At 42.2% G+C, this 19,493-nt stretch overlaps 1 protein-coding gene across 7 annotated transcripts in view; it reads left to right on the forward strand.

Annotated features, from left to right (window-relative positions):
- Nucleotides 1–19,493, forward strand: part of LOC138178793 (netrin receptor UNC5C) — a 73,702-nt gene that overhangs the window by 44,169 nt on the left and 10,040 nt on the right. For 2 of the 7 annotated variants that reach the window (XM_069111034.1, XM_069111036.1), the window contains exon 1: nucleotides 16,342–17,018. The exons of 4 other annotated variants lie outside the window; for them this stretch is intronic. In XM_069111034.1, the coding sequence (XP_068967135.1) occupies nucleotides 16,958–17,018 (61 nt within the window). In that variant the 5' untranslated portion in view covers nucleotides 16,342–16,957. Of the gene's footprint in view, nucleotides 1–16,341; nucleotides 17,019–17,080; nucleotides 17,199–19,493 lie in introns of those variants that run through there. One more of the 7 variants, XM_069111033.1, reaches the window with a different exon arrangement.

The following is a 19,493-nucleotide window of genomic DNA, read 5'->3' on the forward strand; positions in this document are numbered from 1 at the left end:
ACGAGTTACAATGTCACGCCCTATCACCCTCGAACGGATCGTTGCTTTCAAAAAACGAGGATTCGATCGTGTCGTGAGTCTTTATTTGTTTCGTTGAGTCTTCGCTTGTTCCGTCGATTCTTTTTCTTTCCGAACGGTTCCTATGGAATACCGTGACAATACTGTGGAGACCGCAAACGTGACGCTGGAGCAAAACAAGAGCAACTTTCGAGCTTCTTCGATCGTTACTTTCGCGTATACACTTGAGAAACATCCGGATTTACATTGAAAGAGATTCCTCCTAAAAAGAGTGTATATATTTTACGAAATATACGAAATGTATTACAATATTCCATATTATACATTTTTCGTTGGCAGACACACGACTAATTTGCAATTTTATTGCAATACTCTTACGAATCATCGAGATGCATAATTTTAAATTTCATACATCATTTATATTTTAAAACACACTCTCATTATGGACACCACACAATTTTCTCATGCTAATTTTGAGGTGCCGCCGTCTCATCACTCAGTCGCCAATAAAAGTTGGATAATCAACGCTTCGATCCCTGCGCGACGCATCATTAAAAAGAGAAAGGACTGAAATTTGCAACATCCACTCCCTCGACTTTCAGTCGAGAGCTGGTCAGTTCACCCCGGCGGTTCGTCCCGTGGCAAAAAAAGAGCTGTCCTGCATAAATAGAGGGGGGGGGGGGAGTTGGTTTCGAAACGCAGACCTTGTGGAAAACTGAAAAAAAAAAAAAAAAAGAAAGAAATAGAGGAACGAGTTGAGAGGGGCGAATGGTCGGCTCGAAAGCAGTGCGAGCAAAGTTTCGCCGTGGCTAATTCGATCGGAAAAATTCCGTAGGGGTTCGAGGGAGCAAAACCTGGAGGGGATGGTCGGTGCCGCGTGAAACTTTTATTTTTCGTCGAGCCGATTCGGATGCTCGTCCATTTATATGATTAAATTCCACCTGATACGCTCCCGTTTCCGTCAAAAACTTTACAGACTACCTGAGAAACGAAGAGAAGGGGAAAAGAGGGGGAACAAAAGACGCCAGTGATGGTCCATTGTGTGGCGTATTCTTCATGATCCCTCGCTATCGAGATTTGCGACGCGTTTCGAGACGATGTTAACGATCGAGATGTTGTAAAATGCTCTTCGAGTAGTGCGACATGAGTAAGTTTCGCTTCTAACCAAGTGGTGAACGTCTTCTTGCGTTCGGTGTGTCGAGTAATCGTACACGGGGTGGTTGTTGAGAAGATTCTACTTGCTGTTAAGAAATAAATACTTTTTTCTTTGAAGTTGTTTAAAGTGACATGTGTATAAAGAGATTCTGTTTTTTGGAGGATCATATTTGTGTATTATTTGTTTGTTCTATTATATTTGTAATTCTCAATAGGTGTAATTGGGTTGCAAGCGATCTATAAGGGTAAGTTTCTTAATATTTGAACATGTTCTTTGATTTATTCTTGTTTATAATGTAATGCAATCACAACATAGTTTATGGTATGTCATTAGTGTTTCATGTGATAGACATCATTAGCTTCTTCAAGGAGGACGTAAAAATGTCATGCCGATATTTCTCAAAAGATTAATAGCATTTAGCAAATGTAAATGATAGAATATAAATTAATATTAAATATCTTGAAATTAAATTAAAGTATTGTGGTTATCAAACAATCATTGAAGGGTTAAATTATAGAGTATAATGGATGCTATAATTCCTTCGATGTCTGGAATATAGTTTCATACTGAATAACCAAACGATCCAACGTTACCAACTGCTCAAGCGGAAGCCAAGATGGTCGTAAAACTTTAGGCGATAAGTTCTCTTGGCCGGAACATTGTGTTTCGGAAAAGGAAAGTTTACGGTGTATATAATGTAGAAGTGGTTTCCGCTAGTTCGATAAATATTGTATTTACTCGGTGTCGCTGTACATTTGAAAGTTTCACGACACAATCACAGCCAGAGAGAAAGAGAGAGGTAGAGTTATGAACCGATTACTTTTGCAGGGTAACAGTTGATAGTTTTCCCGACACAGTGCCGCGGAAGTTTATCGTGTACCCTCTCGGTTGCTTGTATTTTTCGATCTTGATACGGTTAAATAATAACACTGCCCGGAGTACAGCGCTACCCAAAACGCGCCACAGCGAAACCTTTGCTCGCGCTTCGTCGATTTAATTGGCCGCGAGCACGGAGGTTACGCTTAAACCAGAAAAATATGGCGAGGCAGTAGGGAAAAGGTCGACTGAATTTTACGATTCGATATCCCAAACGAAACTCGCAACCCCTGAAAAATTAATATTTCATTCCCTATCGCGTCGTAAAATTTCTACATTTTACCTCGTTCAACGTATAAAATTCACAATATCCCGCTATTTTTCTATAAAGAAAACCGAGCCAGTGTGTTCAACATCCTTTATTCAGTGATTTATTGTGGAACAAACTTCCCCCTGGTTAACTCCACTCAAAAAAAGAAAGCAGAGAAAAATCGTCGCTCGTTAAACGCACAATCAACCCTCGAAAATACGAAATACGAGGCACGTCAAAAAACGATGCTCGCGCGTTGCTAAATAGGTCATTACAGCCCCCGGGGACATAAAGTGATGCAGCGGTACATCAAACCGCGCGACAGAACGGGGTGGTGGGTTGCGAGAGGGTGGCGCGGCACGTCCAGCGCAAGGCACGTTATATTTTCTTACGAGTGCACTCGCCTGTTGCGGTTTCCCGGGGCGTCCGCATCGGTAACGAGCTGCGTTATGGTCACCGGCCCCGTGAAACGAAGCTTTTGACGTAATTCACCGTCAAGAGGCCACTTTGCCATCGGCTGTGCCACCGTTAAGTTCGACCAGGCCACGAGGGTTGCGGTAGTGGTCGCTGCATCTCCCCGCCCAGTGGTTGAAGAGAGACGAAATCAACAGACGAAATCCACGGAAGAGAAACTACCGATGCAAACGCAAGGTGAGAAAAGAAGATGAGAAGAGAGAGTGGAAGATCGTGGAAAAAGAGAACATCGTTGACGGCCGAGAAAAGCAGACCGGTGGAACACAGGGGGATGAACGATTCTACCGCAGGTTTTAGCATATCGTTACTTGGGTACTCGAGTACGGCTGCGTTTAACGACCGGCATCGCGGCGCCCCTCGTGCCAGCCGACAAAAAGCCTGCAACGACGCGGACCAGGGACGCGGAAGAGTGCTCGCGACGTCTCAATTGACTCGCTAACGGCTGATTTATAGAGCGATTCGCCGGCAGTCCGCCTCGAGTACCACGGCACACGCCGCGACGATTGTGTCGCGCTAGCGACGCGAATGGACCGGGCACGGGAAGTCGAATCGACACGGATTTATGGCGGGATACTGAGATTTTAAAGGAGTATTGGATTCCAAACTGGAGAATCCTTATGTGGAATCATACGCAGCGATCTTGGGTTTTGCTTGGAAAATATTGCAACTCGATGCCAGAAACAATCATGGAATAGTGTGAGCAAAAAGAGGAGAGGTATTCTCCCTTCTTTAATTTTCTGTAGATTATTATGTAGAAATTTTAATTTACCTACTATTTCTAGTAAACCTTTAAACTACAATTCCATACGATACTATCTTGGAAGTTTGTTCCGATCTTCAGGGAATTTGGTCGACATGAAAGATCATATTGAAAAGTTTTTCGCCGAAAAATCTGAGAGGTTCTAGGAAGATATAATATTCAAGTTGCGTGAAGGATGGATAAAGGTTGTGGAACAAAATGTCACCTATATAATTCAATAAACGTACAAAGAATCGAAGTGTAAATCGGAACGAACTTTCCGGGCGACCCGATATAAATTCAGGAAACAATTTAATAATACAAAGGGACTAAAGAATATAAGACTCGCTCGTACTTTTATACAAAAATCCCTTCATATCTATACTTATTGTACAGATCATATAGATATTCATTATTCATCCACCTGTCGCGCTCGATTTTTTCAATAGGTTACATGATAACTCACTCATCTTTTTCTGCCGTATAACAACAATGAAACATTAATATTCTTTATACAACACATACGATGTAAAAATGTAGTATGGCAAACGCTCAAACACTTTCATGAATCAGCGTAGACAGTCAAGGACAATCGGAATGGTAAGGGAAAGAGAACAAACTTCCTCTTTTTCCCAGAGCGAATTAGACGGCCGCGTCGTAAACCGAGTTTTTGCGAGGCGCGCGTCTTCTGCGAGGAATTACGAGCAAGCTTAGTTCAATATTGACCCGGGCAAACGTGTGGCGAATATTATTACACCATCTGCATAATTTCTGTATTCAGTCGGTACTCTCTGAAACGCGTCTGTAATTACTTCGGTTGCCGTGAGCTCGTGGCCGTCGTGGAGGGTGCCGATGCTCGCAAGCCATCGTTCGAACGAGGGTTGGCGGTGCTTCCGTTGCTAGTGAAAAGCGCCACGCTGACGAACGGACCATGCGCGTTATGTAAATGCTGTATACGAGATAATTGAACGATCGTGCCCATCCGAAACGACGATTTTCTCGTCGGTCTCGAAGCCAGGTCGTGGTTTACCGAACATCACATGGCGGAATTGCCGTTTGCGATTCCGTTCCTACTGGCGGAAGGCTATGTCAGACCTTCCTTTTGTACACCAACTTGCCACTATACACTGTGCAGCTAGAATTTCCCGCGTTTACCGAAGGACATTTTGGTTTAACATCCCCTAGATCTATGGGGGTGGCTTGTTTCGGAATAATGACAAGCAATCGGCTACGATGCTGTTTTGACGCGTGTAAACCTTCTCCAATGATTTGGAAATTAGTGGTAAACAAATGGATGCTGTGATATTCGACGATGTTCAGTTTTGGGGTGGTAAGGAGGAATGTTTAAATCGACAGTAAAATAATTAAACAAAGTTTTATATTTCTGGAGACAAAATTATAAATTTATGGAAATATATAATTCGTTTGATGAAAGATCGAATCGAAATTATGCATATCAGTAATGAAATTAAGAAATGAGCAAAGATTAATCATTTTGGTTTGTAAGAGGCTGATATATAAATCAAAAAATTGAATAGGTCTTTTCGTTTGTTCTGTTTTAATAGAAGCATAATTCGAAGAATGGTTGGCGGCAGTTAAGCGTAGGCCGAAATTAACTCTGCATTCGCACGCAACTTCCTCCCGCGGCGGATTTACGCGGCGGGCGATGCTCACTCAATGGACGGAGGAGGAACGTTCACCGTTACAATGGAGATCGTGAACATTTTAATTCATGAACCGATGAATTAATCATTACTTGCAAATGTACTCTGTCTGGAATCTCGATTAAGGCCTTGGAGCTATTCTTGCCCCGGCTGCAGTTTGTCATACCTTCTCGCCCGCCATCCGGAACGCCCGATAATAAATTATAATAAATTTGGCGACGCGATTACGCGACAATTGACGCTTCTCACGGGTTAATCGCACGTCGAATGTCCTGTCTGAGGCCATTGAATAAAACCGACATATTTATCAGCCACGTAATCGAGTTCAAGAATTCCAATAAACTGGAGAATATCGCTAAACCCTCTGATTCCGTTTCCATACGTTTCCAAATCAAAAAACCATCTCCTCGCTCCACCGAGTTCCATCGAATAAATCGAATTCCCGTCAACGTTGTTCACCGGAGTCCAGTCCATAACAAAAAAGAATTTGCATCCGAATGGGACGCGTTCCCTCTCTATGCACATACGAAATAAAAAAAAAGAGAACGGAACGGGAGGAAAAAAGAATAGAGAAGAAGCGGCGTGCTCCCTTTCTTCTTTACCCTTCGTGGAAATATTACGCGTTTAACACCGACGATCCAAGAATCATCCCGCCCCCGTTTCACGAATCGTGCGGCCTAGCGCAGAAAAAAGAACTGATTCACTGAAATGTATTGGGGGATCCCCGCGTACGCTGTGCCACGACGACTTAATCGACGAAGAGAGGTGGTTTCCGTGGTGGCGATCGGTCGCGACGCGGAAAGTACGCTGATTGTGAATCGAGCTGATTGCCCGAGTGCCGGCGGCGTTCAAACATCGTCCACAAAGGCGGTAATACCAGGGCCGGGGCCCGGTGGCGCCCTCCCTAAAACGATTATCCACTCGACGAGCCCTCGCTCGCAGGGGAGGGTTAGCCACCACGTAACGACGTATTGTGAGGACCTCTCTGCTCGGGAAAAGCCTGCAGGGCTTTCCTCTACCTTCCACGCCGGAAAATCCTCCGGGAGTATCCTCTCGAGACCTCTCCGCGTTCCCTTTCCACAGCGCTCCTTTCTCGCTTGCTGACTTCTATCCTTCGCTTGACTTGCAACACCCCTACTCCTTTCTTCCACCCACATTCACCCTTGTGCCTCCTTGACAGAGTCGCGGGATACCGAGGACTCTATCAACACTACGATTCCAAGAGATCTACGAGCCGATTCGACAATTCTATGTCACCCACGGATACTCTCGAGGACACTTCACCAAGGTTAAAGGATTACGCTGCGCGACTACAGCCTCGCGAAACCCTGGGATTAATATCGGTTTGATTCTGCTGATTCTCTCTATTCCGGGGAGATTAAAAATGGAGGGAGGATACGCAGCCTTCTCTTGGTCCCTTCTGAGAGCCTTCAGACTCTTTACAGACAAGTTTCTATTTCTCTTTCTCCCTGCGTTTTGTTTGACGAAAGGTTGTATTAAGTTTTAAGAACCTCTTTCACTGAAGTTCCGCTTTCTTTTTGTCTTGGTGGAGGACTGTGTTGCATGTTATGATAAACCTTTCTTTTTAACATAGTTTTTTAATAAACATTACGGTTGGTAAGATTGGTTTGTGACAATCAAATGTTTCTTGTACTTTTGCTTGTACATTTAACATCCGATGATTTTATCGACTGGAAGCCTTTTACGAGGCTTCTGTTATGTGTGTCTCATATATGCTCACAATCATTCATTCATGGTTGTGTTTTGTGGAAGTACTAGATTCTGAACTCGCATACAGACTTTTCTTAAACACATGTACTTAATCTTTACACTATTATTGAGGGATGAAAAGAGAGAGAGCAGAAGTTACGCGGTTATAAAAAGGCTTGGAAGAAATATTGCACATTGTGACTGAAAAGACTATTTTCTATGACGCTAGAGCGAGAAAATTTAGAACGAAGAATCGTTCCAGGTCTCTACCAGCGTAAATAAAATATAGACCGATGTATCGAGAGCGTGTTTCTTCTGCTCCGTGCTTTTTTCTCTCGTTTCTCCACCCTGTTCTGTCCTTTCTGAACGATCGCGTTGCACGACAGACACTTTGTTCCCTTCGATCGTCGTTCGAACCTGCATTTTTCCCCTCCCTATCCTCTCCCAGGCAAGAGGCAGAGGCACGATCCGAGGATATACTTAGACCGGTATCAGCTATAATAAATGAATGACGAGGCAATCGAGTGGTCGGTCATGCAAACGTACGACGTTCTATCCGGGGAAAAGTAACCCTTCCGTCCCGGCGTCTTGCGTGAATTTCACTTCCGTGTCGGCAGTGTGCACGTTCTTCCCTCGTATATCCCTCGATGAACGTGTATCGGCATACCGTGCAGTTCCGGAACGTTGTCCGTGAACCTCACGGTCGTCTCGTAAAATCTCCACGAGATCAGGACCGAGTTACGAGCGTGAAATGTCCGTGAAGCGACTACTAAAATCGACGTCGTTACTCTACCGACCGAAGTGTTCGCGATATTTTCGAAAACGTTTCCGTTCCGTTTATCGTCCAAAAATATGGGAGCCGATCGGAAAATTCCGTCGTTTTGTTCTTTAAAAGGGTAGAAACCAATTTTAATTGAATGTTCATCGTTACTTATAATCGTTATCTATCTATCTGACAATTTATGTATTTCGTTGCTGCATTATAGTATTAGTAAGGTACACAATATAGACGGAGTAGTTGGTTTATATCTGTGCATTATTCATTACTTTCAATTAGGGTCGAATATTTTTCCCGAAGCAGGTTGTATGATTTTTTACGAGTTTTTACACGTTGTGTATTCCACCAATAATAGATGCTATAGATCTCCATAAATTGTTCTTCGTACTTACGGTAATCATAATTTTGTAACCCTCAGACTTCTGCATTATTCATCCACTCCTGTATAATTTTACTTCGATACTTTTTGTCTATTATTTCTTCCTTCCACTCACTAAGTTCATGACTGTCCGACATATTTCATTTACTATACGCTACATTATCGATTTAGTAACAAACCGATACTTTTAAAAAACCACTGAAAAATTCCCACATCACTCTTAAAAGAGTATTTCATATTTCCTTTATTCGTTGCTGAATTAATCTTGGAATATTTACTCAACGAAACAAATCTCCATTTAGATTCCATCTCCTTAATCAAAAAATACGAAATTGCATAAATATCCATAGACCATTCATTACCAGGCATTCGGACACTAGTTAGAGCAAAAGCAAAACCGCGGAATAATTGCGAGAATCCAGAATCTCCACTCCACCCCCACCTTCCACTCCCACAGGGAAAAGAGAGAGAGAGAGATAGAGAAGTCTTCGACTTAATGAAGCGTTCCTCGAGGAACAGGACTGTTCTACTCTTCGGACCGTACACGATTGTTAATCGTTCGTCTTCTTGCGTGAATATGCAACACTGTGCTGGTGGTCTCGCGCGTTCACGTGCAAGAACTTTCGCCATGAATAGCTGATGGCTAATAAGTGTCCCAGTGTAACGTTTCGTGGCCGAAACCGCGAACCCCTCTTAGCGATCGTTGAATTAGTAATATTCGGCGACGCGTATCCTAAACGGGCGTACATCGCCGTCTCGGAACGTGAACTATCACCACCCCCGACGGAGTTCCTTTCCATCCAGTTTTGTCACCGTGCCGCGGAAGAGAACAGCCGGTTTTCTCGAGTTTGCGAAGACAACAGCTGCACGCTCGTTGAAATATTAAGGAGTTTCATATGGGAGGCAGCAGCGCCAACCCTCTAAGAGAGGTATACAATCGATCGAACGCCACGACCAACGTCGTGCTTCCTTCGTTGATCGATAATACATCGTGTCGTCGGTAAATCGATGTATTTGTGCAGCTGTGGCTATACTCGCCGCACGAGGCAAAAGTAGAGCGTTCTGTGTAATGCTCGCACTATTTCCGGAAGAACAGGGAGGTATGAGTGACGTTTGAGCTTTTCGCGGAACGTTCTTTAACCTCTTGAGGAAAGTTGCGGATCCAGAGTGCAGAGGGGATGATTGAACCAAAGAGTTATATTGAGTTACGTAAGATGTTAAAAATGAGTTTTCACCGTTATGTGGTCCATATTGTGATACAGTAGAGTTTACTTTGTTCGAGACACGTTTATTGGAATGATATTTTAGTCAGAACTGGATTTAACACTTCAGTTACCGATCGAGTAGTAACGAGGATAATCATCGAAGTCTTATTAAGTGCATCCAGTTTCTTGAAGCTTTCCGGACTTCGATGCATTATTACACAAATCAAAGAATATATATATATAGAAATCGATAGACCGCGAAAGACCAGACCACTCCAAGATACCAACAGCGGTCGATAAGCCTCTACCCCATTTCCGTGCAAATTGCACCGATCCACGAGCGGTCACGATAAGCGTTCTGAAACTCGAATTACAGCGAAAGCTGCTCGAACCTTCTCACTCCTATTTCATGGTACGATTCTCAGAAAGGAATTACGAAAGCTGATTCGCATGACTACACCTACGTCGAGACGAGTTAAATAACAATCGTGGCGCCCTATCGACGAAACAGGGCCAATAGTTGCTATTCAGCCTCTGGCAAATTTAACGTGGATATCCAGTCGAATTGTTAATGTTTTGACTCCATCCGCGTTACGAGGAGTAGTAAGTCTAACTTATTTCATTTTACGAAGCACTAAACATGCTACTTTTCGTTAAAAGTCATTGTATTTTGTATTCTTTTCGTAGCAAAACGTACAAATGTGCTTCTTTCGGAGAAGAAAAAGGAAGTATGATATTCTGAATCACATCTGAGACAAACTTGTATTTTTTCATAGGACAAATTAAACGTGCTACTTTTCGAAGCGCAGGTCAATGTTATCGTTGCTCCTACGATTCGTAGATAGACCGCCACAATGTCTTTAACCTCTCACGCCTTCCACAACGTGAGTTTGGAACTCGATCGGGATTATCCTTGTTTAATGATGGAGCGGATCGTTACACGGTTTGTCATTTGTATTTTCCATGTTCCGTGGACACAATTAACGGGATCCGATTTAAACGAGATCGCCGATATGTGTGCTTAATGACGCGGAACGTCATTAAACAGTATAAAACCGTTTGTTTGCACGTAATCATCGCGCCACGTCTCCTGCCATACCCGATTTCAGTTATTTCGCTGTTGCGATCGTTTTGGCCCCGCCGTTTTCAGTTTCGCTTCGCTCGCACACGTCGGTCGAAGCGTTAATAGATTTTGGTTGTTTCATAATTTCCAACTGCGTCATGGGCTAAAATTAGTCGCGCGAAATTACGTAGCACGACCTGGCACCGCTTCGTGGCACCAGTATTAATTTTGGGTACATTGAAATTAGGAAGTTTTATAATTGGATAACTTTATTCCGTTTAAGGAAAAATTAGGAAAATTTAGATGCTATTGTAGAATTGAGAACTCGTATGCACGGTAAATGAATGTTCGTATTAAGCTGTTGATAGCGAGTAAGGGATAATTTAGAGGATACACACGCAGATTTGACATATATAGTAGCCATGTGGAAGTTTGACCGCATCTGAAAAGAATGTGTGTTATCGTGTGAGATCTATAAGATATAAGATAGATCTAGACGATACGATTGAGAAGTAAGAAAGTTCTAACAATAAGTGAATCGTTGAAGAATTGAAAGAGAGTAGGAGTTCAGAAAGACAATGATTGAGAGAATCGAATTGTATTAAGCGAGAGTTGTTGTAGAATTGAATTGTTATTGTACTGTTTGATTTTATTACTAGGATGTAACATATGGAACGCCCGGTTCATATTTCATTGGACCCAAAGGGAGATTCGTTTATATACGTAAATATAAAACTACAATTCATATATGAAGCAGAAAATTCTCAACTTTGAAATGACGTACACGAAATGATGCATAAAGATAAACTTACTTGTTAAAAAAAGATTTAAAGAATTGCCTAGAAAATATTATTATTTTACTCGTACGTAATATATTTGTTATTTTATATTTAATGATTAAAAGTCTTACAATCTAACATTTCTCCAATACGAGCTACCAAGTAAAACTTTGCAAAACCACCCTTCACACTCGCAATCTGAGCGGAAATCAAACGAGATCAGGAAGGGGATTCATTCCGGGTCACTGTACACCCTTCGTAGTGTTTCCACATTCCCGAGGCAAACAGCTTCCCTTTCAGACACGCAACAGCCCTTTCGCGAAACTTGCAGCGTTCGACGTCTCCGTACACCGGAAATGTACTCCACGTTTGAATATTTCAACCAACTGGCAAGAGGCAAGGCGTAGGCGACGAGGCTTCCTCGAACAAAGCCCGACATTACCGAGTCCTGCGTCCTTTCCAATAAGCAGTCGAACGCTTGTAAGCCTCGAGGCTTCGCGCCCGTTAATAATTCTGGCCGCCTCTTATCTCGATTTAACATGATATATCACATGCTGCGCGTGAAACGAGCACGTGGTAATTTATTTAAACGCGTGCACACGAGCACCTTGCCACCCACTCGCGAGCGTCTCTCCTCCCGAGGAAGCAGTCGGCGATTTTTCTTCCTTTGTCCTTCTATGGAAGAACTTTTGTCAACGGTGTATTCCTTTCTTACTCGGGCGCGAAATTAGCGATCGTAATTAGTCGCGGCTGTGGAACGGGCTTTCTTCTGTTGTTTTCCGCGTTTTAGCCGCGGGCTGGCACTGCCAGATTGTTTCCCTCGCCTCTATTCTCTTCCGTTGTCCTTCTATTGTCCCTTTTCTTCCTTGTGTCGTCTTCCTCTCCGTCACGTACCCCTTGTCCTACCCCTACCCCTTGTCCTACCCCTACCCCTTGTGCTCTAGTTCCTTCTTTCTTCTTTTTCCTTTTCAGTTCTCTTGATCCTGATATTTGCAGTGTACGAGGTGTAGATAAGCGTAGGATAAAATGAAGGATAGGGTCGGTATATTTGAGATCTTCTTTGTAGTTTTAGATTAATTTTGTAGAGGATAATTGAGTGTAGATTAAGCGTAGATTAAGTGTGTAAACTTGTAGTGAGGTTGAGGATATTAATTTACTTTAAATACTTTTATAGGGTTTAGAAAAATGTATTTGTAGAATTTTCTGATGTAACGAAACCATAGCGAAATAGTAGCTCCATTAATGTGGAATATTCAAAGTGCGGAGCTTAAAATTTACAGTGCCTGATCCCAAAATGTAAGCGATCATCAGATCGAATTTCAAAATTTAACACACCTGCATTAGTAAGTATCTTAATCTACATATGCTTCCCAAAATTTATAATAAATGACACTAAAATTTAGGCTATCGCCAGATTTGACTCCCAAATTTAAATGGTCGTTAAAGTTACTTCAACATTTAACACACGACTAATTAATAGATAGCTTTCCTAATCTGCATATATCTGCGTTTCAAAATTTATATCAAATGATTTAAAATTCAGACTGTCACAATGTCTGACTCCAGAGTTTAGCCTCAAAGTACTAAATATCTCTATTAATCCATACATATAGCCCAAAATTCACACGGTCGTCGTGTCTGCCCATATTCACTAATTCTACTTCCAAAGTAGAATTAACCTCCTACGCATCAGACCTCCGCTTGAATCGCAGTTCTCCAAAAGTCAACACCCCTTTCACAGACAAATCCTTCACTTGGCAGCGAGAACGTTGTACAAAGAGGCTCGATGATCCCAAAACGTCATGATCCATGATCACCCTTCCCTCGTATTCCGTTTTTCCCTTATTCCTCCTTTGTCACCCACCCTTCGTTTCTTCCCCAACTATGGATGCTCATTGTACCACCCTATTTTTCTCCTCTCTCCGCCACTTTCTCTTTCTTTCTTCTACCGCTTGGACGGGTCGCAGGCGCTCCCGAGGGCGACATGAACCATCGGACAAATTGCTACGTGTGTTTACGTTAAATGGCTTAAGAGGCGGCGTTGAACGCAAAAGCGCACGATAGCCATCTGCGAGAAAGTACAATCGATGTAAGTCAAGCTTCGACCAGCCAACGCGCTCTATTCCCCGTGTACGCGCATTTATCTGGATTAAGACAACTTTGTGTTCGTCTCGAATCACGTGGGGCATACTCGCGCTTTCGTGTGTTTCGCGCGCTCGCTAATCCGACGCGCGAGGGTAGTATTAATCGTGGAAACGACGGGGTGTGATTCTGTGGAGATTGCACCAAGTTGTTCTTGGGGAAGTGTTGTAATGGTTCCAGGAGGGTTGAGAAAGTTATGTGATGTGGAATGTTAATCGTGGAGCTCTTAGTGGAGATAAGTCATTGGATATTTAGTGAATATGCAGTAGAAATGAATTGATGTCACTGTTATGAAGTTAGGTTGATATTTATTAATGCTCGGAGATTTCCTGGGATTTTATTGTAGTAGGAAATTATGCGTATTGATGATGAATGTTTGTTGCATAAAGTTAATATTTATTAATTGTTACATTAAGAATAAATGTAATTCTCTAAGGCTTTGTCATGGTATTATACAAAGTATAATTCGGTGAATTATTTGTTGGGGAATCAGACGTGCTTCGTGATTCATAACATTGATATTTATTAATCGTTTATTATATTGTGGAAAAAAGTTGTAGTTCTTTAAGGTCCTACTAATAGAAATTTGAGTACTTCATTAAACTTAGGCTGGTAGTGTAGGTAAAATGTAATACCCCTGATGATTTTTTATTATATCCTTTCCTTTTAATCCTGTAATCCAGTCGCTAACTTCAAGAACGAATTTTCCTGGAATTAAGTTTGGAAGTCGAGAATATCCTGTATTAAATTGCGGCTCTTTGATAGAATCTCGCCCAAGGGAGCTGCTTTGTTTCAACAGCCCGTATAAAAAGAGTAACGCGATAGAAAATTCGGGACGAAGTTCTTAAAACAATCTCGTAAAACGTCTAAGAAACAGCGCAATCATAATAGTGCGCTATAAATTCCAACAATGGTTATCCTATCTCATTTGCCACGGTGCAACATTCTTGTCTTCTAAACATGAAGTAAATCTCCGCGTTCCGTTGTAATTTACTATGGCCCGGGATTGTTCCATTAAGTAAAAGCAGCGTGATTGCAGCACAGTCCATTAGTACTGTTTCACGAGAACACCTTGACGTTGATCCACGCTACCAACTGTATTCTGTTCGAATTGCGAAACTGATTTCTCTGTCGTAACTCGAAGAATTTGTACCAGGTATTCAACTACATACTACTTTATGTCAGAGGAATCCGTGTACCCTATACTATATTGATCGAATTTATTAATTATATTCTAACAAAATTGCAAAATTGATCTTTCTGCAGTAATTAGTAGATTTTGTACTAATATATACAGACACACGTAGAGGGGATCGGTACAGTTCATGCTCCTATCCATTTTTTTTTTCTTATAACTCAAAAAATGTCTATCAACTAGCAATTTCCTCGCAGTAATCAGCAAAACCAGCTTTTCTATTGTATTATTATTCGAAGGATTTCTATAGCCTTCCATTTCATCGAAAGCATCGATGCAACCTTACGTTAATCCACTCTGCCAACAGTATTCCATTGAAATTACGAAACCGATTTCCCTATCGTAAATCGAAGAATCTCTACCAGCTATCCAATCATCATTTCACTTTCAAGGAATCTTTTCAACCTGTATGATGAGTAACCTGAGCCGATATTCTGTTGAACGATCACGGTGAAGCATCGACAAAAGTTAATCCAGCGGACAAGATGGAACGGAAACAGATCCCCTCGAAGCGATTTATTTACACCAAGCCAGGTATCGGTTTCTTAGACGCGTAACCAACCGATTCGGAAGCTAGTTTACCGTTACATGCCGCCCTCCCTTCGAGGAACACGTCACGAGCATCAACAACGCCTCTAACGTCGTTGTCGTGGTTGGATCCGATTTCACGTTCGAGCGGATCGCCGATGATCGACCGCCGGAAATCCCATACGTTCCCGCGAGGATCCTCTTCGACGACGATCGACTCGTTCGCCAACCGCCTTCGTGCAACCCGACCGTCCTCTTCGATGACATTCATTCGATCCTTACCGGCCCTGATCAGCTGCCACACGAAGCCGCAGTAACAATGACCGCGCACAACATTATTTTACCGACAAATGGGTGGAAAATTGGACCCTCACAATGTGTCAAGATCACGTTGCTAACTTCAATTAAGTTTATGCCAGTTTTGATAATAAGAATTATCGGTAGAATGTTATTCTCTCTGAAGATGTTGTATGTACAACACGTATATATGAACTTGTATAATCTGTGAATTCATTTTTAGAATTAATGTTTGGTCAATCTTAAAAGAAACGTAACCAATTCTAAGAGGGAAAAGTTAACACTTTCTGAAAACGAATTCAACAAATTAAGCTTTAAGACCTACCCAAATCACTGATTGGATACACACTATCCCAAATACAACTTCACAAATCTCTCACAACCTTCCAATGCCTCCTCGTTCCATGCTAAGTATCATTCTTATATCGACTTCATTTTTTTCCAGCTAGAACCTCCACCTCGCCCTTTCTATTCCTAGGGAAATGTCATCCGCGTAACAGACTCGTTTGACCTGGAATTACCCACCTTCTACATTTTAAGTAACAAGCTCTAAAACCTTCTCAAATCCCCAATACCGAGCACCAATTTCCCAATACACATCTTCACAAACCTCTCACAACCTCTCAAAACCTCTTCAAACTTGACGAAACATCCTCCACGCATCATCTTCATTACTTTCGAAATCAAATCTCCATCTCACCCCTTCCACCTTCACTGGAACTTTGCCCGCGAAACCAACGACCACGACTCGCTGGTACGTTAGTCGACGACTCCTCGACTTTGAATTGCTCACACCCCCTGTGTCCATCGAAAGAAAATAACCGATAAATAAAAAGGATCGAGCGAGAGGTGGCCGGCGCACGCAAAAGAGCGAGCACGCGTCTGATTTCGCCGCGACGGATGGTGGTTCGGCATTCGCGGAAGAAGGCGCAGCCTCCGGCATCCTCTCCGGAGCACTACCACCTCCGCGTCTCCGGCAGTGGCAGCGGCGTCGCCACCACTACCCCCGACGACAAGGGGATGAAGAAGAGCGACGCTATCGAAGCGAGACGTGTATATATGTATATATATAGAGGTGCGCGCACGTCGGCAAGTTCAGTCGTCTACCGCGTGCCGAGCGGCGAGGATCGTGCGCTGCCAACACTCCATTCCGAATTCCCCCCTTTCGGCTGGCTCTTCGTTCCGTTTGTCGATCGCGCGCACACCGGGGGGTCTCTCGCAGCCGGTCACGTGTCCCTCTCTCAGCCCATCTTTCTCGTGCTACAACGCGGCACGCTCGAACGGAAGCGCAGCGAACCGTACTGCGCGCGGATTCGTCATGTAATTCGAAGCTGCGAACAATTAACGCCGCTTCAGTCTTCTCTTTTTTCTTTTGCCCGTGTCTTTTTTTCGACGATCAAAGAACAACTTCTCTCTGAATTCATAATTTTCTATTCTTCTGACATTTTGTTAATTTCTTTCTCTCTTTATGGTTTGTCCGATATTTTAATATTTGATTTGGAATTCTTGGAAAGAAATTGAAGATGTGAAGAGAGAGTTTGGTAATAAGATAGACAATGGGTGATAGAAGTTTTAATGAAGATTCATGAAGTTGAATGGATTTTTGATCGTGTAATTGAAGGGTGATTGGAGCGTAAGGTGGTCGTATGCTGTTTTTGTTCATCGGTGGTCGAGGGAAACGGTTCAGTGAGATGTGAGCCGAGAATGGAGCTAAAGATCAGCATATTGCTTCTGGCGCTTTTACGCCTCGCCAGCACTCTCGAGAGTAAGGATGAGTTATTTTAACCACGCGGCTTATGGTTTGTAATAGACAGCATCGAACTTCGCAGCGGGAACATTTTTTCATCGTAGACTTATGAGTCCATGGTAAATAGAGAATTCGAGCTCGAGAGTTCGGAGTTTCGTGCTTGGAATCCCCCAATCAAACAACGCTCCTTGTCCATAGGTACGAGAGTTTGGTCTGGCTGTTCGATTGTTATGAAGTTGTTAGTGTTTGCTTAGTCGCGAACTTTTGTCGCGTTTGCATTTGTGTTTCGCCAGAACTTTGTTTATCGCGACACATCTTGATGTGGTCGAATAATACGACTTTTCTAACTATCGATAGTTCAGATAGAGAGTTACTGATGTTTCTTCAAAATGTTTCTTCAAAAAATGTTTTACTATAATTTTCATTACTGAATGCAAAAAAGAAAGAAAATAATGAAAATTCACAGTTCAGGAAATTATAAAAATTCCAGCGAATTTCCATGCGCTGTTTTAACAGCGAGCGGGCGCGAAGATTAACACGTAACCAAAAACTGAGCAGAATGTAAATGAACTGGTGCGTTGATTCTCGCGTCCGTGACACCGGAGGCAATTAATCATATCCCGGAAAGAGGATCGCGAAAATATGAAGCGAGCGAATTAAATTCGCGAATACGAATCACACGTTTCCCATAAAAATCTCGACAGAATACCTATAAAAAATATTCTCCGCGATTTTTATCGTCAAAGAAACATAAAATTTGTCAAAAATCACTCAGAATATTAAGTCAGCTTCTAGATATACGAAATTTAAAAAAATACCAGAATATTCAGAATTTGTAGAAATTCTATATATTTGTATCGGTGCATTTTTGGAGATAATTTTTTTTTATCAAATATATATAAATTCTTGTTGCTCTTTATAATCTTACGTATTAATAATAATTTCCTCTACTTTTACGCTTTGAATTTTTGTCAAAAGAATTCCCAAAGGTAACAGTATTTTATGCTGACTTCTCTCCAAATCCTTCTATTTCATAGAACATACAGTGTACTGAAACTTTTAGTTTAGCAGTGTACGTGGTGAAATACTAAAAGTAAAGAAACAATTTCGTCCATTTTACATTTCGCCGCCGCAGTGTTAACAACTCGCGCGAGAACTTTACACAGAGTCGCGTTCGAAGTGTCCTCGGACACGTCCAAACATCCCCCGGGCGACAGAGATAAATTCGCGGGTTGAATTTACTCGTGCAACGTTGATATTCTACAAAGCCCTGGCTCGAAATCGTGACATGTTTTCCCGCGAGTGTGACAGCGGGGATAATCGTCTCTCGGTTTACTGCTTCGAGTCAAACAAGAGTCGCGATCGCCTAGTCGTGCCGGGTAATAAAGTTCTGGCTGTGACTTAGAGTGTGTGCAAGCCGGACCGAACGAATCACGAGGATAAAAGAGAAAGATAGAGAAACATGGTATGGAGACCAAGTGTAAAGACTAAGAGATCTTAAGCGAGCGGATCCCGCTGACTGATACACGACGTAAAATCCCGTACGCATCGTTAAACCGAGCTTTACCGTTTCCATCGCGCGACGTCTAAATTTACCGTGGGCAGAATCGCGCTTTAGTCGAGGTGGGACAAACATTCGATCGCTCGAGAACAGACATCGTTTGGCTTGTTATACGCAGCCACGATGATCGGGGAGGAACGAATCTCTCGGCGAGCACGGCTCATTTCACTCGCTGAATTAACGCTTTGCACTCCATGCACGTGTTACTCGGTTGCGACGTCCGATCTTTATCGGCTGTACGTGGAGTTATGCGTTAACTCATTACAGACCAGATAATGAAATATTTCGTCAGAGTTGCATAAATGCAACAGAATTGAAGGACGTGGTACTTTTGAATTGGAGGAGAAACTGTAGATGAAATTCATGCGATTGTAATGGTATAAGCTTTTTATATTAGAGAATTATAGATTTCTATTGAAAAATTCGGGGGTTACATATTTAATACTCTGTAATTGGATTTTTCATTAAAATTATAATTTTATTTGAATGAATAATAATAAAATAATTTTATTTTATTGAATTGAATTGAATTATAATTTTGTTTGAATGGATAGGAACATGTAGTAACTGCTCTAGATAGATTTACTAAGTCAGATAAAGGATGTTATGGAGGTTATAAGTGCTGTAAAAAGTAGAGAAGTGTGTGATTTTGCATTAAAGATTCTACGATTTCTTCTCGATTAGAATAATTAGATTACGAAAGGGAACACTAGTTGATTCATGAAACTATATGAAATTAGAAGCGTCCCTGTCTTTACACTGCCGCTTACTTCATTCTCTTTCAACTTTCACTTTTCCTCACGTCTGTGGCGGCCAAAGTTAAGCGCCTTAATCATTTATTCATGGTTCAAGGGAAGTTCCCTCCGCTTCCTATAATTGGATTAATCATTTAAATTCCACTTTTGTCATGCTGTTCCACTGATATCGCAGAG

Source organism: Bombus flavifrons, chromosome 4 (genome assembly GCF_040668555.2).
Source record: "Bombus flavifrons isolate JBK064 chromosome 4, iyBomFlav1_principal, whole genome shotgun sequence".
Lineage (NCBI taxonomy): Eukaryota > Metazoa > Arthropoda > Insecta > Hymenoptera > Apidae > Bombus > Bombus flavifrons.